Source organism: Lepidochelys kempii, chromosome 6 (genome assembly GCF_965140265.1).
Source record: "Lepidochelys kempii isolate rLepKem1 chromosome 6, rLepKem1.hap2, whole genome shotgun sequence".
Taxonomy (NCBI): Eukaryota; Metazoa; Chordata; order Testudines; family Cheloniidae; genus Lepidochelys; species Lepidochelys kempii.
In genome coordinates this window covers 119,595,774-119,617,685 of record NC_133261.1, presented here as the reverse complement: position 1 = coordinate 119,617,685, position 21,912 = coordinate 119,595,774, and the positions used below count along the sequence as shown (strand labels likewise).

At 42.4% G+C, this 21,912-nt stretch overlaps 1 protein-coding gene across 1 annotated transcript in view; it reads right to left on the bottom strand.

Annotated features, from left to right (window-relative positions):
* KCNH5 (potassium voltage-gated channel subfamily H member 5) overlaps positions 1–21,912 on the bottom strand; it is a 230,623-nt gene that overhangs the window by 176,207 nt on the left and 32,504 nt on the right. Inside the window, exons 5-6 of the mRNA XM_073350736.1 lie at positions 7,071–7,186; positions 3,362–3,754 (exon numbers count right to left, since the gene is read on the bottom strand). Coding sequence (XP_073206837.1) covers positions 3,362–3,754; positions 7,071–7,186 — 509 coding nt within the window. The remainder of the gene's footprint in view (positions 1–3,361; positions 3,755–7,070; positions 7,187–21,912) is intronic.

The following is a 21,912-nucleotide window of genomic DNA, read 5'->3' as shown; positions in this document are numbered from 1 at the left end:
TATTTCCACTGAGCAATAAAATGCAGTCATATACACTTATGGCTGAATTCTCAAAAAGTTCTCAGCGCTGGCCTAACTCTGTTCCCACTGAAATCAGTCATAAAACACCCAGTCTAGCCAACATTCCCTGCTTTTGAACATGCTAGCCCAGCATTCTCTTTCCATACATTCCCTCATTTCAGGTTTCTTGGCATATCCTTCCTATTTCTTTCCTAACTACAGTAACTGAATTATGAAATAGTTAATTATTCACACTGTGGCCTGTAAAAGAAATACTGAGATCCATATGCTTATATTGCAATAAATTAATTACTGTATAAGAACCTACAGGAACCCTCTGACCATTCATATATGTTAATTACCATTAATTACCCATGGTAGCAATATGCAGTTGAGCATGGAACTGGGAGGGAACTCATTCAATTACTAGAAATTCATCCTGCTGCTACAGGAGCCTGGAACGGTTGAGGACAGAAGGCAGTAGGCTACCCCCTCCAAACAAACACAATCCCAAAGGACATCGCCATTTCAGACTGTGCAGAAGAACATTCATATATATATATATATGAATGATCAGGGGTTTCCTGTAGGTATATATACACACACACATATACACAAAGATAGATAGCTAGATAGATATCATTAGTTTATGGCATAGAATTGAGAGTGTGTATCTTAAAGTGGACTGTGGGGAGCTAGTAGTCTACATTTTGTTCTCTCTGGGCAAAATTCAGATGTGTGTGCACTGTGCATGCAGGGCTACTGGTCTCAGAGATCCATATTTTAAAGCTCCTGCCCTTCCCTTCAACACTCACGGAGGATGCACCGTAGGGCACTAGAGAGGAAAATCTACAACATGGGCTACCACTCTATCACCTGCCTTCATCCCCACCAGAAATGGCCAGGGCATCTGATGAGCCCTGTGGGGAAAAATGGGGGTTGGACTTATGATCTGCGGGGTCCAACGTAAGAGCATAGCCCAAAATTTCCAGAAGCAAAGAGAGCCAAGTATTTCCTCCCTCCTTGCTGTGGGATTGGAGAGGAATGTTGGGCCAGGATGCAAGTTGAAGAGCCTGTATAGGACTCTGTAAAGCCTCTTGGGATTAACCCTGCCTTTGGGCCATCCTTCATTGCCAAGCCATGTGCCCAAAATGGAGCAGAAAACTTTTCATAAGTGCTAGGTCAATAGGTGCTGATTCCACAGCAATGACTTCTGATGGATATGCCTTGAGCATTGCTTCAAGATGCAGCTTGTAGCCAAGTTCCTTACCCATTCCCTTCTTTTTTCTTCAGTGCCACAGTGAACAATTTGAAGTCAAGGCACTTTCCAGAAGAAATATCTGTCTTTCTGTTACCTAGCTCCAGGAGGAAATTGAGCCACCTTCTCATCAGACCTATAGTACGTGAAAATATTTCTCACAGCACTTCCAACCTGAGTATCTCAATTTCCTTATCACATCAATATCATTTGGGAGAACTGCTGGTACCAAGCCCAAAAGTTCTCTCTCAGGAAAGCCGTCAGTTCAAAAAAGTCAAAGCCAAATGAAGAGAAAGCACAAACGACAACCTTTTAGAAAACAAAAAACCTGCAAAAAAGATGTACATTTAAACTGTAATAAATGAAAACACCTGCCATCTCTATCAGAAAAGACTCTGCTGGCACGCAGAGAAAAAGGAAAATTGAGTAGGGGAGAAGAGCTCAGTGCCTTATTATACAGGTGACTTCAAAGGCCCCTACAGCCTGTTTCTCAGGCACTAGTACTAGATTCCTAATAGCCATCCTTCTTTGAAATGTTCCAGATCTACCTGATGAAATGTGATGAAAGAGAAATACAACAAATTGCTCGCTCACTTAACAGGAGCGGAAACTGTCAAATATCTACTTTGTTGGCAGCTTGGTGATAATTGCTCTAGGCCTAGAGTAGCTCACAATCCCCTTTTTGTTAGTGTTTGTTGTTGGTGAGGGTTTTTTTAATATTATACACACACACAGAGCCAGTAATTTCTTGTATAATCAATGCCCTTTTACAAATATCCGAAGTGAGTTGCTTTCCATGACGCATTAGAGAAAGACGTTAGCAATCTGCAAAACTGCATATATAGTTTATATGCCGTGATGCATGTCCTGCTCGTTTTCCACATTCAAACACACAAACCTGAACACCCATTATATTTTTGTAAAATCAGGTTCTTGCTAACATGGAACTAGTATTTCTTCTTATGTTAATAAGCTATGGTACATTAACAACCTTGTTAGGATCAGCTTCTTACATTGATTGTCTGTATAACTTGATTCCAGAGAGATAGCCCTCATATAAGCTTGCATTTAAACTGCAAGGATTATTACTTCTGTTACATTTTCTATAAATAAAGTGGAACAATGTCAAAAGATTATACTGAGTAGAGAGGTAGGGGTGGCATTTAAAAAGAGCTTTGCAAAATCTGTACCAAAAAACCTGCGTTAAGAAATAGGGGTATGGATTTTTTTAAAGTGAGGCTATATAATTGCAGTGATGAGATTTCTTTAAGAATTAAAAAAAAATCACTTGTACTGTTCAAACAAATAACAGTTCAAATAATAAAAAATGAACAAAGACTTTTTCATCTGTTTAACGTCCGAAGGATACGAGGCCCCAAAGGGAAATTAAAATGAGTTCTGATACCATTATGGCTGCATTTTAATAATGAATTTTGTCTACAGTGTTTCATGTATGCATTATTAGTTGTATTTATTGCTTGTTTCTCCATTATCTTAGCCTACAAGCTTGATTTTTTTTAAAAAATGTTATTAGGGCTAAAAGTTAAGAAGCTTTAATTCAGTGGCCTTTTAAGCTTTTCACTTTTTTCTCAAGTAGTCTATAAAAATTCAAGATATGGGTCTAATTAAGCCTTTTAAAATGCAGACAATACAGACAGTAGTGGAGTTCATCTCTCAAACAGAAGTTGAAAAAGACGTTGCAAGGAGGAAAGGAAAAACAGCAGGGTATAAATAGCAATTCTGGCCAGGATTTTCAAAACCATTCAGAGGTGGACTGGTCTCTGCTCTCACTGAAGTCACTGGGAGCTTTGCCATTGACTTCAGTGGAAGAAGAGTTAGATCAACAGTGAACAATTTTTAAAATCCTGTCCCATAACTTTATAAATCACGCACACCATGGATATTCTTTTGTTTTGCTTAGCAAGACACTTTCCCTTCCCATACAGGACAACACTGCTTAGTGAAAAGCCCAACAGCCAAATTTTATCCTCCAATGTTTGCAGAGTTTCAATTCACTATAGTGAGTATAAATGGGGCCCTAATTGAATTCAAAATTAGAAATAACCCAGGGCAGTCAATTTCATACAGATTGAGATTGCTTACCTCGTCCACATTCTCAAAGGCATTGATGATGTCATAAGGTAAACAGGACAGGAGGTCTATCACAAACCAAGTTTTCAGGTAGTTCATCCTTATGAGTTTGGGATCAGATATAACCTCTCCCCCAGGGCCAACAAAGGTTGTATGAAAGTTTAAAACAATGTCAACCAGAAAAATAACATCCACCACACTGTCCAAAACCAGCCAAGCTATGTTGTTCTGTTTTGTTTTGAAGGAGACATTGTAGGGGACCATAATTGCTGTATAGAAGGTTAGAATTAAGATGACCCAGTCCCAGGTGGTCTTAAAAGCACAATAGTGTAAAATAATGTGTGGTGGAGTCTTTGGAGCTTCTTGTTTATACTGAGGAAGAATATCAGACCCAAGCTGGAGAACCTATAAAAGGAAAGAAACACAGATGTTATGGCGTTCAGTTAACATTCGTTATAATGGGTGCCTTCTGAATTTGTGTAATACACAGAATTAAGGAGAGAATGTTTTCGTTATACCCTGAAGGTTCAAGGCTACCTGTAGTTTCTAAATTATTTAATTAGTTAATCTCATGAGCTCATCAGTGCATAAATCATGTAGGAATGGGTGGAGGTAGCTATCACTCAACGAATGGGAAAAGTGTAAAGCGTAAGGGTAATCTTACAAAAACAAAGATCATTTGCAGATGGACAGAGCGAAAACAAGGCCAACAACTACTGCTCAAAAGTTCAAAGTAAAAGTACTCTGCCAACTAACTGGCATGAGGCCCATCTGAATACAGCTGTGCCAGCTCAGGTCCTGCAGCTAAAAATATGAGATCCCATTCATACCTACAGGTCCTGGAAAGCTTAGCTTTCATATCTGAACTCTATCTGAATCTAAAAAGTAGCCAAAACATTATCCTGCTCAACGACCTACTGGACTGTAGCCTCATTGGCTGACTTCCTTTTAAAGTAAAATACTAGGTTCATAAGATCTGGTCTAACTGCTTGCAATTGTATGACTAGATGGGGTTACAATGTATGCTTCCTTACCTTTCTCTCCAGACTGCACAAAACGTTGTTGCCATTAAAAAGTCAATATGAAGTCATCATTGATGTTATTTTTCATTTGCACAGTCTCATTTCCAACTCACTAATGAAAACACTGAATAGTACTGACCTAGGACATATTTATATATTCAATACAGTTTCAAAAGTTTGTATTTTCCCAGTATCTTCTGCACACTCACCTTTGTAAAATCTAGAGCTGCAAACCTTGTAAAAGAGCCAAAACAATTTATTCTAGCTAGTCTGATTATCACTTATCTCAATCCAACATGAGAAATTAAAGTGGGAAGGAACAAAACAGTGATGACACTGGTTTACTAACTTATTGAGCTGCCAAATGAAAGACCTATATATACTTTGGAACCAACAGCAGATTTAGGATTTAGGATTCCAAATGGGTATTAGGATAGAGTACATGCATTCAGTCTCCAGGAACTGATTGTACTACTACGTCACTTTCAGTACCCCTTACTGGAGCTAATGTACCGTATTCACAGTGGCTGCTACATGGCAAACAGAACCGTCATACTTGTCAAAATATTCAAATCTGGAATGTATTCTTGATGACTAGGGAGTGAGAGAGTCTGAAATAAACAGAACAATATTTAAGTGCATGAAACAAAGTATCAAAGTGTTGCAATTACAAATTTGCAATTAGTTAATGTTTTTCATTCTTCCTTGTAGGAGAGGAAAGGTGTTGCTAAGATTAGGGTGTGAAATCCTGGCTGCATGGAAGTCAATGGCAAAACTCAATGGAGGCAACCAAGCAAGGCTTTTACTCAGAGAAGACAGTGAACAGTGCAGTGTTGTTAACAAAACATTCAAAATCAAGTTCTCCAATCCCTCCTTAAGTCCTTCCATTTACTCTTCGCCCCCTCACTTCGCCTGCCTGTAGCCTTGCTCCCCCCAGTTCCTCTGCTGGAGCCTGCTCACTCCCGGCAGCCTCTGTACTTCACTCTGGTACCCCTGAGCATCCCACTCTCTGCAGTGCCCCACTGCTCTTTATAGGGGAGCCAGCGGATCCCTGCTTGCATGTGCCGCTTTAGTAACCAGGGCTGGCTGGCCCCAGATCTCTAGTCTCGCCCTTAAGGTGCCAGCCACTCTGTTACAAATTAAAAGAAAAAAAAAACACTTTCAAGTTACAAGGTGTGCAACAGCTAACGAGGTAACTGTGATCCGATGGACACTACCTTCAATACCCTCTACTCTTTGTTGCTCTCAATTGTTGAGTCTCATTTCAGATTAAACTGTAACCTCATTAGAGATTAGATCATGTCTCTTTCTGTGCTTTAAATATCCCCATGCTGTGCTTGATGGCATGTGGGAAGCAACAGGTTTGCCTGTGGAAGACCATGAGTTAAAAGGATCGTTCCACTTCATGCTGCTCAGTTGTACTCGGACTTGTTTTCGTCTGCAAATGACAAACCCTGCTAATAGTATTGAAATGTAGGCAGCATATTCTGCCCTGCATAAGCTGTATCTCATCTGGAGCAGCAAGCTTCTTGCCTAGAACCACTGGACACAACCAGGTTCACAGAGCACTGAGAAGTCATTGAGACAGAGAAGCTAGAGATAGGATCACCTCAGCTGTCTCAGTGGCTGTGGCGGATAGTTCGTGGGAAAAAACCAGCAGTGAGAAGAGTGGAAAACAGAAGAAGATTTCAACTTTGATTTCATTAAAGCAGAACCGTCATTATAAATGTGCACAAAAACTACGAAGAGAAGAGGATACATTTTATGCTGCCATCAGTCTTTAACACTGAACTCAGTACAAAAGCCCTCTGGCACAGAGAGACTGGGACTGTCATTTTCAGTAGCTCATCTGAGGGGTGCTGAGATGGGCGGGGCGGTGTTAGGCTGGAAGGGGTTAATTTCTGCCATCAACTGGTTCTTTGATCTACAGACAATTCTAGAGCTGAATTTGATGGCTCTGGAAAAAAATGGAAAACCCGGAAGGGAGAAATGGGAGATACAGAGTCCCTGTCTTCTGGTCAGCAAATCTTTTTTAACTGGTTAACCTGAAAGCATTCACCTGTTGCATTATTTGCACTGTTAAAGGAAAAGTTTGCAGGCTAACAGTGGTTTAATTTACAGCTTTTAAAGAACAAGATGTGACAAAAATACAGCAGGAAAGACTTTAAAGCTGGGTGCAACAGATGCATGAACAAAAGCACACATGCACTCTCTGTGCAAGCAAATCGCCATGCGGCCAAACAGGGACTCTTGTGGGATAGTACCTTAATCCTCAAGCAGTCCAATTTATTTCATTGGGATTACTTGAGGAGCAAATTACTACTCACTGGGAGTAAAGGTGTCACAATCTGTTCATATGTGAGTGTAAAACTGCATGCAGACGACATAACTGTGCACTCTGAGGTGTGCAATTACCTGATTAATGCACCAAAATGACAGTTACACAAACACAAACAAAGGGCCATGCAGGTAATAGAGGTCTGTGTATTTTTGCAAGGGAACCAGTCGTGCCCCATCCAGAAAAGGTGGCTGTATGTATTTAATATGCTCTTTCACATAAGTAAAAAATGTATTTTGAAATCAACAGCAGGGAAGACTATTCTTTATATTAAAATGTCAGTTAGTAATGATGCCAATTCTTTTATCCATCACCTCCTGTCTTTTAAACAAGGGCAGTCGGGAGTCTGTCTCACACTTACTTCAGCTAATCTTGAGTGTTTGTGCACCACCTCAGCTTTGTTCATTGGCGTTAGCTGCTGCAGAACACTTCGGCTGTTAGTCAATGCTCGTGTCAATCGAGCAAACTTTGTCCAACCTGTGAGGAAGAAGAAAATGTGCAAGTTGGATTTAGTTACAATTCAGCAAATAGAAACCTCATTCGTGTGGACTGATGTTAGTTTCAGATTTGAATGGTCTCTCTCTCAGTTACTGCTTGCCATGGCATCAGACTCCAGACTTACATCCTCCGCAAAACAGAAAAATACCAACGTGTGCTGTAGGTACCTCTGCTAATCAAGAGTAAAAAATGAGTAAAACTAACACACTTTGGCATTTTCTTTCTTTTGTGTTTTTGAGAGACAGTTTATGCCGCAGGTGGAGTTATTCTGGTGTTGGAGCCAAATTCGAAGGCCACTGGAGTCAACAGAAATTGACTCCCAAGGATTTCCGTAGTCTTTGCATCAAGCCCGTCTTGAGTACTGCTGCTGTAATCCAGAGAACTCTGCCAGGGGCCTGATCCAAAGCCCAGTGGACAGACTCCCAGTGATTTATGGACTTTGGATCAGGCCCTACATAGCTAAAGTTGACCCTCTTCCTTTACCCACCTCCCACCCCCCAAAAAAGATCCAACACCAAAAATAAAACTATAGAAACAAAACAAAAAAAATACAAATTGAAATTAAAGGCATGTTGATATCAATGCTGCTGGATGAAAATTCATACAGGTCTCAAGAAGTCACTTAAATAGATAGACTGAGGGCTACATTGTAAAACACAGTTAAGAAATGAATTCAGTTGTTAAACTAATGATAAAGAGCTACCTTAAAGGTGGCTTGGGAGCCACCCATTGGGCTGCCACCGGCGAACCCGCTTTCATAATTCAGCATGGAGCAGTCTTTGCTTTATCACTGATAGCAACACAAACTGGGAGCTGCGGCACTATGCGTTCCCAACCAAACAAATGCCAGTATGTTAGAGTGGTCACATATGTGTAAATGGATGAGAAGGAAAAGGGAGAAAAGAGAGGCAATGAAAATCCAAGGCCCTTACGCAGGATAGCATCCAAGCTTTGGCCATAATGAAAATGAAGATCTTTTCCTTGGATGCTGGTGGGAAGGAAACACTCTGGAGCTACAATCAAATAGATTTAATTATTTTTTTTAAAAAAGCCTTGCTTTAATGTATGCTTTTTTGTATTGTGTATACAAGTACATATATGTGATGCGAAAGTCACTTCCTTGCCAAATTTCAAGTCCCTGCTCCAAAGCACAGCAACAGTACAGCCTCTCAAATTAAAAGGTCAACAGATTTTTTTTTAACATGGCAAAACAACGTATTTGCCCCTAACCTCATCCTCAACAACAGCTGAACTAATTTAGCTAAAACTTCCCCACAAATTCCAACCTGATGGAGATGCTCTGCATGGAAAATTTCATCCCAAACCATTGCAAGTTGGCAAAGTTCTAAGCAACTGAAAACAAAGTCTTATAATGGGAAGAGTCAGGCAACCATAATGATAGGCAGCACTACCAATTCTGCCTATAATATAGTAGTAAGTATTCTATGACATATATACAACAACTGAAAACAGGGTCTTATAATGGGAATTGTCCAGCAACCTTAATAATAGGCAATATTATTTGCACTCACCTATAATACAATATATATTTTAGTAGTGTGTTTTAAAAAATTATCATTATTAAAGCTACATATCCCTTCCTCTTACTTAGTCACTATCAGTCCAACTCTAACGGTCTTCGAGAGGGCCACAAAAACAACCTAAAGGGTTTTTCTATAAATAAAAAACATCAGACCTTTAAAGTCCTTTATCACAGGAGCTTCCAGGACTAGAAGGAAGTGCTGGATCCTGTTGTAAAACCAGAAATCTCCCCATTTGCAGTAGGATAGAAGCCCAATTTCTAGCCATGCAAGAGGTGAAATAAAGGGTCAAATGCTTTCTCTGTACAGAAAAGCAGTTGAAGGTGAAAGATTTAATCTTGCCTAACATGGGAACTGGGCAGGTGTAGTATGGGGGAATTCCACATTTGGGAAAGGAAGAGGGAAACATTTCTATGTTATGCTGATTCCTATTTTTAAATAGCAATTGTTTGAAGCCACTCAGGGATTTGGAATGTTAGGAGAGCCCCCCTGATTAGTGGCCCAAAAGCATGTGGGATTGTCAAAGGTGCTTTACTTGTATATCGCTAAGTCGAAACTGCAGTGTAAAAGTGCATAGCATCCCTGAACGTTTTTTGTTTAATAATCCAACTATAAGCCTTAATTGTGAATTGCCAGTAACATGGTATGTTCTTTCTTTTCAGTAGTTGTTGATATTCAATTAGGAACATGTACTCTGCTCTGTTACACAATGTCAAAACAGATTTCACTGTTCTGAATATGAACTAATAATTTCTAGAGCAAAAATCTTCCGTTTTCTTTTGTTTTTAATTGCCCTACAGAATTGGCAGGAAAGAGGGACAAGGAAAAAGTAAATAAAAAATGTCAGAAGAGCTTTATCTTTCTTAACCAGTGATTTCAGAGAGCAGCTGGGCACATTAGTGGAATTATGACAACTCTATGCTGATGTTTCACATAATTCTTAGAGGCCACGATACACCACACGGATTCCATTCAGTACTTTCCAGTCACACCACAAGAACCACAGACAAAGAGCAACTCTGTTAGATGGTGGGATCACCCACCCACATACAACTGTCAATATAGGGCTATATGGACACACTTATGTGGAACTTCCACTGGTATCAGTGGGAGTACACAGAGGCCAAGATTTAGTCTTTAGTCTGCAAGCATTTCCTACAACCCAGAGATTACAGGACCAGGGAGGTCATCAGTGAAGCCAAAACTGCTACTGCCAAATATCTGGACTCCATCCAGGATTCCTTCATTTGTCAGATTTATATCAGCTTAGTCAAATAGACAGAACTTTCTAACGGCAGATGGTCACTGAGTCAAAATTTACTTTGTTCCCTGAAGTTTAGGTCATTAATCTGCCTAGTGATTAGATGAGGATATTTTTGTTTGGTACTGTAGATGATAGGGAATGCCCCGCAAGTCCTTTTCTCATGTCTCTTCACATAGCACCTTCAATACTATGATGAATTGCTGGTGGTCTTCATTTAAGAGAAATTTGGATTTAAAAATACCTCTTCTGTTGCAATCAGAAACCTGGTGAGAAATGCCTAACAAATCCATGGATAAGAAAATCATCTGTTCTGTGCTCTGTATCCACCATGAACAGGTGATGACTAGGGCAATCCTCTGGGGAAGACATACAAAAAGGGGTTGGATGAGTATATAAGACCAACTCAATAATAGTGCACTTTTAGCTCTAGGAGAAAAGGCAGGAAAAATATAACTTTTAAAATAAATTCATCTTGGCAAGTTTATCCAATGACACATGAAAGCCATCAACCAAATTTTGATTCATAGATCTGGAGGCGAGATGGGACCATTGTGATCAACTAGCTTGACCTCCTTCATGACACAGACCATAGAATTTCACCCAGTGCTTCCTGCAGCAAAGCCCATAACTTCTTGTTGCACTAAAAGCCAATCTTTTAAAAAAAAAATCCAATCCTGATTTAAGTTCTCAAATTCCGCACTGACTTCCACCTTGTAAAGTTCTACTGAAGCCAATGGGTTTGCTCGGGAAGGAAAGCGGTATGTAATATGGCCTCAAGTGACCCTACAATAAATCACCATTAGGTCCAGCATACTGTTTTCATCTAATCTAATCTATCTGGCTATGATGTTACTGAATAAACACCAAGCTCATATATGCAACCCAATAAAGACACAGCAACTGCAAAGTACTGGGGTCTGAGTGGGAAGACGAGAATGAATGCAGGCTGTCCTGTTCTCCTTTTGCATCTTAAATAATCATTACAGGATACACAACGTTATTTCTTGATGCTGTTGTAGACTAGCTAAATGCAAAATTACATTTAAAAGTTGTGTGTGTGTTTAAATATGCAAGACACTATTTACATGACTGGCTAGTGCTGTCAATGATCTTTCAAATGTCACCCAATTTATTCCTTCTCTTTCCTGCTTCTTTTTAAGTCTCTGCTATAAAGAATGATTATTTTATCATGTGTGTGAGTGACCTCCAGTCCTAGCAGTTACTCTCACTGTGGGAGGAGTGCAGACTTGCAGATTGCAGACATAAAACAAAGAAAGAATACTGTGGGGGAAAAAGAAAAGTCTGTGTCCTGCTCACACAGCTCCATCTGAAAAGCCTGATGTTGAGTTAACCCATTCAAATTGCTAGGAACATAGGAAATACTAGACTAGACCAGACCTGAAGCTGATCCTGTCTCCAACAGTGGCCAATAGCAGAGTGCTTCAGAGGAAGATGAAAAAAAGCCAGAAAACAATTTGGGGGATAACCTGCCAATAAGAAAAGTTTTTTTCTTAAATTAGTTTCTGGTTCATGCACTGTGTGATGCTGTATGATTAAAGATGACCATTTATGTCATTGATATTACCACTGTTATACAATTAAAACAAATCTTGCACAAAGTGTATCATGTAAGGTGTCAATGGAAAAGTTATAATCTATCAAGTGTGATTATCCTGATTAAATCCATGCATCATCCTTGTATCTGAAGTTATTAATATTGGCTATGTATTTGTATCTCCAACATGTGTTTTGTTCATGGGTGACAGCCTCCAGATAGATTTGCATCACGGCTAGACAACTATGTGTTGATGGCCCATTAAGGATACTCCACTCTCACAATGGGCCATCGAAGAAACTCATCCCGTCCAGTTACCTCTTCCTATGGATACCTCATCCAGTGAGGAACCAATAGCTATGCCCTGTGATTCAGCAAAACATATAGGGGCATGTGATATGCTCATGTGACCCTCTACTCCATCTTGGGCCAGTAACTTTCCATACACAGGGCCTTTGGGCTTTGTTTGGGACAGTAAATTTCCATGCACACAGCAAAAGACCTCTAAGGCAACTCCATTTTGCCTCTATCCTGCTCTAATTCTCTGGACTGTGGACTTACAACTAAAAAGGAGCATCTTGAACTATGGATTGAGGATCTTCCGAAGTTACCAGAGAGACTTTGCACGCCAGCAGTCTATTCCATCTCTGCTACAAACCTGATATAAGGACTTTGCAATCATTTGCATGTATATGATCTATTAACCATTTATAACTCTTCTTTTCTTTTATTAAGCGTGTTTTAGTTAGTTTACTAAGGATTGGCTGACTGTGTGATATTTGGGTAAGATGAGAGATACATATTGATCCTTTGTAATTAGCAAGAACCTCACATACGGCGAACTAGGTTTTCAATAACCTTTCACTATATTAGATTTGGTTATCTGGGTCAGAGTCAAGGGCTGGAATGGCTAAAAGGGACTTGTTATTAACCAGTGTGGTGCTATAGACGTTCTTTGTTACTGACTTGCTGAACCTAAATATAGAATCAACCACTGTCTATGCTGTTTCTTGCAGTCTGCCCAGACGTGGCATTCTCAGTGTGGTCCACCCCAGGCACCCAGTCACACACTGAAACATGAGAATTTACATCCCTGTTTTTAAAATATCTTCCATAATCTGAGAATGTTCTCATTATCCATAGAAATCTTCTATCCTTAAATTCAGGAGTCCATTGAAACCTTTCTCAATCCTGCCTGTAAACTCGGACTGAGACTTCTGCACATCCAGGAAGTCAAAGGTACAATCACATAGGGCTAGAAGGGACCGCAGGCGTCATCTAGTCTAACCTCCTGCAAGATGCAGGATGTGTGTCTAAACCATCTGAGACAGATGACTACCCAGCCTCCTTTTGAAAACCTCCAGTGAAGAAGCTTCTATGACCTCCCTAGGCAGGCTGCTCCATTATCCTACTGTCCCAATCAGTGCCAAGTAGAGTGGTACTATCACCTCCCGTGACTTGCATGCTAGGCCTCTGTGAACGCAACCCAAAATTGCATTTGCCTTTCCTGCAATAGCAGAACATTGATGACTCAGGCAGTTGTGTGTGTTCAATAGCTCCAAAACTAATGTGAGCCGTAGGGCCAAAATGGCGGTGGGCATGAAAGAAAGATTCGGAAGCGGAATGACAAGAACTCGTCCTTCTCCCTTTCCCACCTGTGGTGCATGCCACTACAGCTGAACTCTCGTTTTCCACGCTACAACACTTTTCCTCTGCCGTTTTCTTCATAATTTTACATTTTACCTCAAAGGATTCTCTGCACCTCTTGTTCTAATTAGAGCTGTTATTGGGAAGGGTCTGAGGGAGAATGCGATGTCCTCTCATCTTTGGGCTGTAGGTTAGAGTCACAGTACCAAGGTGCCAAAACCTGGGTCCTGCATGTTGCCAGAGATGAGTTTGTGTTGTACCGGAGACATGCTGGGGCAAAGGTTTCTCGGAGAGGAGAAATATGGTAACAAATTTATCTTTGTTTAAAAAGAATTTTTTTCCAGCGTTTATTTTAAATGTGAGCTGCGATAACACAAGGGGAAGCTGTCACTGCTGCACTTAGCCTAGAGCTTGAGGGAGCACAGGAACATGGAGCTGCCATGTATGCTCATCTACTGAACCAGACACGGAGACTGAAAGTCTTCTGGCCCCAGGGAAAAAAGCTTTTGCAGATGGGATCGTGTTCATTCAACCCCTCCCTAAATGAATGAGCTGATTCAGAAATAACTTCTTGTGTGGTGCCTTGGCAGGACACGATATTTCCAGCTTTCCTATTCTTTAGTCCAAACAACACAGGTAAAGTATGGTGCCTTGCCTAGAACAAATATATTATTAGATAAGATTTGGTCCTATAGCCTTTACACCAGTGGTGGGCAACCTGCAGCCCATCAGGGTAATCCGCTGGCGGGCCGCCAGACAGTTTGTTTACATTTGCACAGCCGCCCGCAGCTCCCAGTGGCCGTGGGTCACCATTTCCAGCCGACGGGAGCTGCGGGAAGCAGCGGCCAGCATGTCCCTGTGGCCCACACCGCTTCCCACAGCTCCCATTGGCCGGGAATGGCGAACCACAGCCACTGGAAGCTGCAGGCAGCCGTGCAAATGAAAAAAATTTTACCCTGACGGGCCGCAGGTTGCCCACCACTGCTTTACACAGTCAAAACACCCTAACAACTTTAACGGAGCCACGATTCTCCCCAATGAAAACCTGTTCATTCTCGTGCCTGCCTTTCTACTGGATGGATACTAGTCTAATAGTGTGGCTATGCTGATGCAGCTTTCCTCTCCAGGTGCTCAATCACCTGGCTTTACACTGGACAGCTGGAACGGGACCAAATCTGTTACTACCTGCTCTTGTTATAGCTGTACTCTACTTTCTTGCTTAGAGCTTACTTTGCGCACTACCAAGTTCCACTGACTTTGGTTTTAGCACACTCTGGAGGAGATTTCACATCCCCTCTTCAGAGCCCCACGTTATTTTACTATTAGTACAGGCTGGTGATCAATTAAGGATATAAATGCTTTTGTTCCTTTCTGATGTAAAGCTGCCCCTTTGTGTTTGGGGCCAGTAAGTCAGAATAAACGCACTGAGCTGTAGTGCAGCCTTAAGACGCTGTGGCAACACACAACACAGGAAATGGACCAGCAGAAAAATTGTCAAAAGAAGGAGTGACACCTGGGGTCCTTTCCAAGAACGCTTCTTCTGATTCGGGACATTTTAAATGGAAGCATGTAGCTTCCCTTAAAGAAGTAGTTGTTAGGGCTTTGCTCACTAAAATCATCTCGTCCTAATTATTACTTGCAGCCAGATCCTTAGCAGACCCCAAGAACCTGGGGCTGGCTGGGGGCTGAGTAGGTACCCTGCATAAGTAAAAGCAGCCTGGAGGCTCTTTAACCTGGTGAATTCTCCATCACTAACCATTTTTACATCAAGATTGGATGTTTCTCTAAAAGGTCTGGTCTAGGAATTATTTTGGGGAAGTCCTGTGGGCCATGTTATACAGGTGGTCAGACTAGATTATCACAATGGTCAATTTTGCCTTGGAATCTAGGAATTTAACCTACATCCCCGCCCATAGCCCCAACAGGCAATGTCTAGCAGCTGCTCCACATGGACCCTATCCCTAGGAACATATGGTATGCCAGGGCCGGGTGGCATACAGTTGCTAGGTCAGTTCTACACCACTGACTATTTTCCTTCCATGGGGGGAATCCCTAGCTAGCCCATTCAGCCAGCTTTCCAGCACCATGCTGCTGCAGTATGTTGCTAATACCTTGGCAGCCATAAAATGATCTGTCCACCACACTAACCAATAATGGTCAAACCGTGATACTTAAAGGTTAGGAACTTGGATATTTTGACACCTAACTAAAGTGGTCTGATTTTCAGAGGTGCTGAGCACCAGACTCTCTGTGACTGTGAACCCACTGCTCCCATCCACTTTGCTTCACACTGTTCAAAGACCTTCTCTTGTGCGGATACAACTGTGCTGTAATTTACAGCATTTCACTCCACCTGCACCTTCTCCACACTAGTGCAGTCACACAGTATGCACAATGTCATTCAGTGCTACTACCCCTTCACCAAAGTAGGGGGTGTCTCCTCCCAGGGCTCTCCCTTTTGTCAGGCCCTACTAGCCTTGTCTGTCTGTCTGCATCTGTATCCCGCTCCTGCTTCTCTCTCTCTCTGCAGTTCCTTCCCAAGCTCTTTTATCCTGTCTCCTTGTTAATAGGACTGCTGGTAATAAGTCTGGGTTATCTTTAGCCTATGAGACTATGTCCTTGTCTTTTTTTCACTCCTCCTTTGCCTGTCGGGGTACTCCCCCTTTCTTTATCTTCTCTCTGGCTTGTGTCCTCCTGTCTAATATTTTCCAGCCCTTCTATACTTAATGGCTTTTTCCCCCCTGGGTTTCATTCCATTTCTCCAGGGTTCCGGATGCCCCTTTGCTTTTCTAATAGGAAAGGGTTCCAGTCTGTGCCTAATATGAAGGGGTGGAGTAACCCATCCACTACTCCACCCCATTTCCCTTTGAACTTCCCTCAAACTTCCAGGGGTACTCGTGCCACAGGGCAGAGCTTCTTATTCACTCATATATGCATACGAGCCACGCCCTTGCTCCAGGAAGTTCCACCAACTCCCACCTGATTAGTGAATAGGCGGAGGCAGTGTCCACCAGCCCCCTTTGATACCTTCTCCGCAACACTACAGGAACAGTTGGTAGCTTCCTTCTTTCTCCCTGCTGGGAGTCCCGGTCCAACCACAGAAGTCTGTAAACCTTCACTCCGTGTATGGGCGGTCTCTTTTTACACATTCCTGCTGCCCACACTGGTAATACACAATAGACAAGACCCCGTCGATGTTCCTCTGGGCTCCTCCCTCTCCTTCTCAGTGCTCTTTCTGGATGTAGGTTCTCTGGTCTTCCTCCCCAGATCTGGCCACTTAAGCTGCAAGCAGCCAACTCTCCCCACCCCCCAGGAATGTCCAGCACTGCAAACTATTCTGTTAGTTTAATTGCCATATCTAGGGTAACAGATTGATGCCACCTGACCCATATGTGGTTATCCACCAGCAGAGGAACTGTTCAAGAATAACAGCGTCTGTAATGTCCACACCTTGGATGTCCAGCCTCAGACAAGTGGCCTAGTCTGTTGGTTTTGGGGCAAATGCCTGAGGCCATAATCCCCCACTCCATCCATCTTGCAACTCAACATTTTTACTGAGACTTGCCCATCGAAAGGCCCATCTAGTCTATGCTGGCCACATTAACCATTTTGCAATCTCTTGTCAGCTCCTCACTGAGAGCCACATAGGCCTCCTGAGCGTCTCCTGTGCTAGCCATGGCGCCCAGTCTCCCTATTCCATCCTGCCCCCAAAGCCACTCTCTCCAATATGACCACAAAGGCATCAGGGTCGTCTGCAGGGCTCATCTTGCAGGGGCCTAGACCCGCACCCGATTGCCAAGCCCCACTTTGTAGTAGTTGTTGCTGCACCTGGACTTACTCCTTTATAAACTCCTGCAGGGGTTTTGGTTGTTGCTGAGCCTGCCAGGCAAGCAAGAAGATCTCTCTTCAAATGGCGGGACTGTTAGAAGTTCCGCAAGGTCTTCTGCACTTGTTTCTGCTGTTCGACCAGCATTGGAAAGTCTCCTCCATCGCTCAGCCTGCCAAACATTTACACCAGTTCCACCATCACCTTCTTTATCGGCAAGAATAAAGGAAGGATCCGCCAAGTGTGACAGGGGTACCACTGCTCCCGACCTCTTTGCTTCGCTCAGAGACCTCTGCTCAGATAGGTACCATCATGCAGTTTGTTTGCAGTATTTCACTCCTCCACCGTCTACATATGAGTAGACGTATAGTACATATAACATTTATGGACGTTCAGCCATTCAGATTATTACATCAGCTAAATGTTTGTTCCTTATTATGGATAAAGGGTAGCTGGTGAAATGGACTATTTTCTATGATAAATTTTTCCACTATAATGTAGCTTTACCGGGGATAGAGGTGAATGGATATAAAAATAAACAAACAAGCAGAAATTAATGGGCCAGATCGTAAGACTTTTGCAGGCATTAAGTAGTGCCTTACTCGACAAGCAGGCCCACTGAAGCCAAGGAGACCACTGAAGGAGCAAGGTGTTACTCAATGTGCACAAAAGTATCCCATCTACCTCAGTAGTATTAGGCCAAATTCATTGACTTCAAAATTCCATGTAGTCCCTTGTTTTATAATCTGCTGCAATGCTAGGATACATTTAAATGCGTGACTTCTGTTTTTGCACAACTATTTTTGCATGCACCACTGATTGCATACTAACAAGTGGGCACACACCTATGTTGCATTCACATCCAGCCACTGGTCAGCTCAAAATGGGTGCATAATCACTGGGTGAGCTTGGGCAAGTCACTTTACCCCTCTGTGCCTCAGTTTCCCTATCGGTAAAATGGGGATAATGATACTGCTCTCCTTTGCAAAGTGCTTTGAGATCTACTGATGAAAAGTGCTATATAAGAGCTAGGTATTTTCATATTATATGTATTTTCTGCCTTTCCTCTAGCTTAACTGTGATTCCATATTGTGCAAACACATTCAAATGCAGAACATTCCATATTTATCTTGCTGTTCATTTTTTCTTAACAAGTTTCATGACTCTGCTGCTGACAGGAATTTTTAGATTTAACTTTAATAATAAATGCAGCTATTTGTTCTGAGCTGCAAGTACAAAAAAATGCATTAAAAACCTGGATACCCAAAACTATATTCATTATTTCATATATTGCTTAGGAGCTGTTGGTTTTATATGTAGAAAATGTACCCATTTAAACAAACAACGTTACTCTTTTACATCAATTTTTATTTTAATTGTACCTCTCAGGGGGTTAGATTTTCTTTCAATGGGATTATTCTCTCATTAAACATTAACTGCAAGAGATTTATAGACTGTTGATGTGGTTTTGGGTTGTGTACGGAACAGAACTTTCTATCAGGAACATTCCTTTAAGTGGCATTTTCAGATTTTTTTTAAGTGAATTTAGTTTTTGTGAAAGGCACTACTAGACAGCCCTGAAAACTTAAGCCACCTGTTTATCAACAGAACAGGTGTAGGACTGGCAACAGCAATGCAAACTTATGTGCAAAATTCAGGCCTAGAGGAATCACTTCTAGGAGTCAGATAATGGCTAAGCCTCCATCCCTGCTCACAGAGCCAACAGTGGTGCCAGCTGCAATGATGATTTTTGCCCACTAGAAACTGGACTGAAGCCATCAAATCCAAAGAAATGCTTTTTGGCAACCTATCAATCTGGGACACACTGAAGCCAATGACACTGAAGGGAAAGGTTCCATATCCTAGCACCTATCTCCTGCGTCACTGTCTAATTGTTATTATTTTAAAGACTATCTGCTTGTGCTTTGCAGGAGTGAGATATATTATAGCTCTAGGATATGGCAATACGCTTACCGATCCTGCAGAATACATTGGTATGGCAGGATTAGTACATAATGACATTGATATTTTATTGCTGTTGAATTTTTCATCTTAAATGAAACAGACATCTTAAATAATAGACTACTCAAATACACCATTCATAGTTACAGTGGGCATATGTTTTACTTATGTATTATGTACTTCATAGCCCTGGTAGACTCTCGAAACAAAAAAGTCTTTTTAAAAAAAAAAAAAAGCCCTTTCAATGACAAATTCTAGTACTTTAAAGCAGTATTTTACCATAGTGCTTTTCATAAATGCTTCTAAATTTCCCAGTAAATTGTAATTTATATATCTATCAAGCCCATAATTCAAAACTAAAGTGCTCTGAGAGCTTGTGAGCATACAGCAATGTTATCTGCAAGAAAAATGAATTATGCATACCCTATAGCACTACATCTGACAAAGTAGTTCTGTAATTCCAGTGCAGTGGGGCAATACAGACTCATTCATTTGAGATCCAAAAGATTATGCAACAGTGCTGGGGGGTTTTCTCCCACATGCTCATAGAAGCATAGAATATTAGGGTTAGAAGAGACCTCTGGAGGTCATCTAATCCAATTCTCTGCTCAAAGCAGGACCAACGCCCACTAAATCATCCCAGCCAGGGCTTTGTCAAGCCAGGCCTTAAAACCTCTAAAGGATGCAGATTCCACCACCTCCCTAGGTAACGCATTCCAGTGCTTCACCACCCTCCTAGTGAAATAGTGTTTCCTAATAACCAACCTAGACCTTCCTCACTGCAACTTGATGCATAATGTTGCCAACATTTATTGTTTTATATTTTCAGAGAGAGAGAGAGATGAACAAACATAGGGAGTTCCTCCTGATTTACATCAGTGTAAGTGAGAGGAAAATCAGGCCAATGATGTGGGGTTAACAGGCTTGGACTGGATATTTTATCCAAAGTACTCTGATCAAGTGCTGTTAGACTTCAGCCGCATTTCTTGGTCTGCCCACGTGAAAGCAGAAGACAATATGCTCTCTTGCCCGGAAAATAGGCTTTTTAAACTTGCAGGTTAAAGTCTCAGCCTGCTATAGGGCAATATTTTGGAATGGTGCTTAAATATAATAATTGGCATTTGAAAATAATGAGAGCCTCCCATTTCAGACAACAGCAATAAACAGAGAGAATTTTCACAGCTTCTTAATATTTTCCCCCATAAACACATATTACTGAGGTGGAACCAATATGGATGCTCCAACCCCATCCCCCAGACTGGGGAGAAGGAAGGTTCATTATGCCATCCACTACCCCTTCTTAATAAGCACTCAGCAAGTATCTATACAAGGGGAAGGGCAGGCAGTTAGCTAGGGCTGGGAAGTGGACAGCCCAACAAGCAGCGAGGGCAGGAGAGGGGAACTGCCATCCCCACAGAGGTTCCCCAGGAAAGCTCAGCCAGCCTGGGGAGGTAATATCATTGCTCTGGTTGGGATTCCTCTTTAGTAGGTCTCGCTCAGGCAGCCACAGCCAGGGGAGGCTTTGGTAACACAGCTCCATTGGACCTGTGCTGCAAGAGAGTGGCACAGGGCTTCTTTACCTAATGCAGCTCCCTGGGGACACACAGAGTTTGAGGGCAGATTCCATGAAGGGCAAAAGGAGTAAAGGAGAGGAACTCTGTGCAGAGATTTCCCTGCTGAGCATCTCCTTATTTGCTAAACCCCACCCATCCCCATTGAGTTTGGGGAGGGAGGAGAAGGATTTGTCCCCATATCATTACACCTGTCCAATTAATAAGTCCTTTCAATTAGTTGGGATTTACCTTGAAAGTTTCAGGAAATTGTTTTCCAGGCTGAAGCAGTGGTCATGGGCATGCTTCAGACCATGGAGTTTATTGTGCAACGAAGAACTTTTAGCCAGTGTGACGGGGTCGGGCCAGATGGCTACAGCAGAGTGATCCTATTGGGATCCAGGAAGTGGGCGGGCACAAGCCCGCCCACTTCTAAAGGACCACACACACACACACCCCACCCCTCAGCCTAAGGGGAGGATCCACAGGACCTGGAAGCCAAGTGATTCCAGAGGACAACTAATGAAATAACAGAGACGGGAGTGCAGTCAAAAGGGTCAAACGAAGGGAACCTGATTGGGACACCGAGCAAAGAACCCCAGACAGCGCCCACTGCTCCTCGAAGGCGTCAAGGGAGCCAGTGGACACCGCCCAGAGGAACTCTGCCCGGATGCATGAATGGACGGAGGATCGGAAATGGGGCCGCTTGTGACTGTGGGGCCTGTCAGCCAATCTCCTCTTCATGGTTTTATAGATGGCTCTTTTGCCAGGGCCAGGAGGAGGTTGACCAGGAGGTCCCGTGACTTTGTGGAGAGTGATAGAAGGCAGATATATTAGCCCCAGGTTAAGCAGGTCCCTTTTCCCTGGATAAGGTAACAGGGGCAGTTCCAGAACAATCAACAAGTTACTGAGACCAATTAAGGCAAACAGTCTAATTAGGACACATGGAGATAATTAAGAAGATGCTAGAACCAATTAAGGCAGGCTAATCAGGGAACCTGATTTAAAAAGGACCTCACTTCAGTCAGTGAGGGGCGCGCAAGGAGCTGAGAGTGAGAGGGCATGCTGCTGGAGGACTGAGGAATACAAATGCTATCTGGCATCAGGAGGAAGGTCCTGTGGTGAGGATACAGAAAGTGTTGGAAGGAGGCCATGGGGAAGTAGTCCAGGGAGTTGTAGTGGTCACACAATTGTTACATGAAACATTGTAGACAGCTGTGATCCACAGGGCCCTGGGCTGGAACCCGTAGTAGAGGGCGGGCACAGGTTCCCCCATCCTCCCAACTCCCTACTGGATACAGGAGGAGTTGACCTGGACTGTGGGTCCCACCAGAGGGGAAGGTCCCTGGCCTGTCCCCCG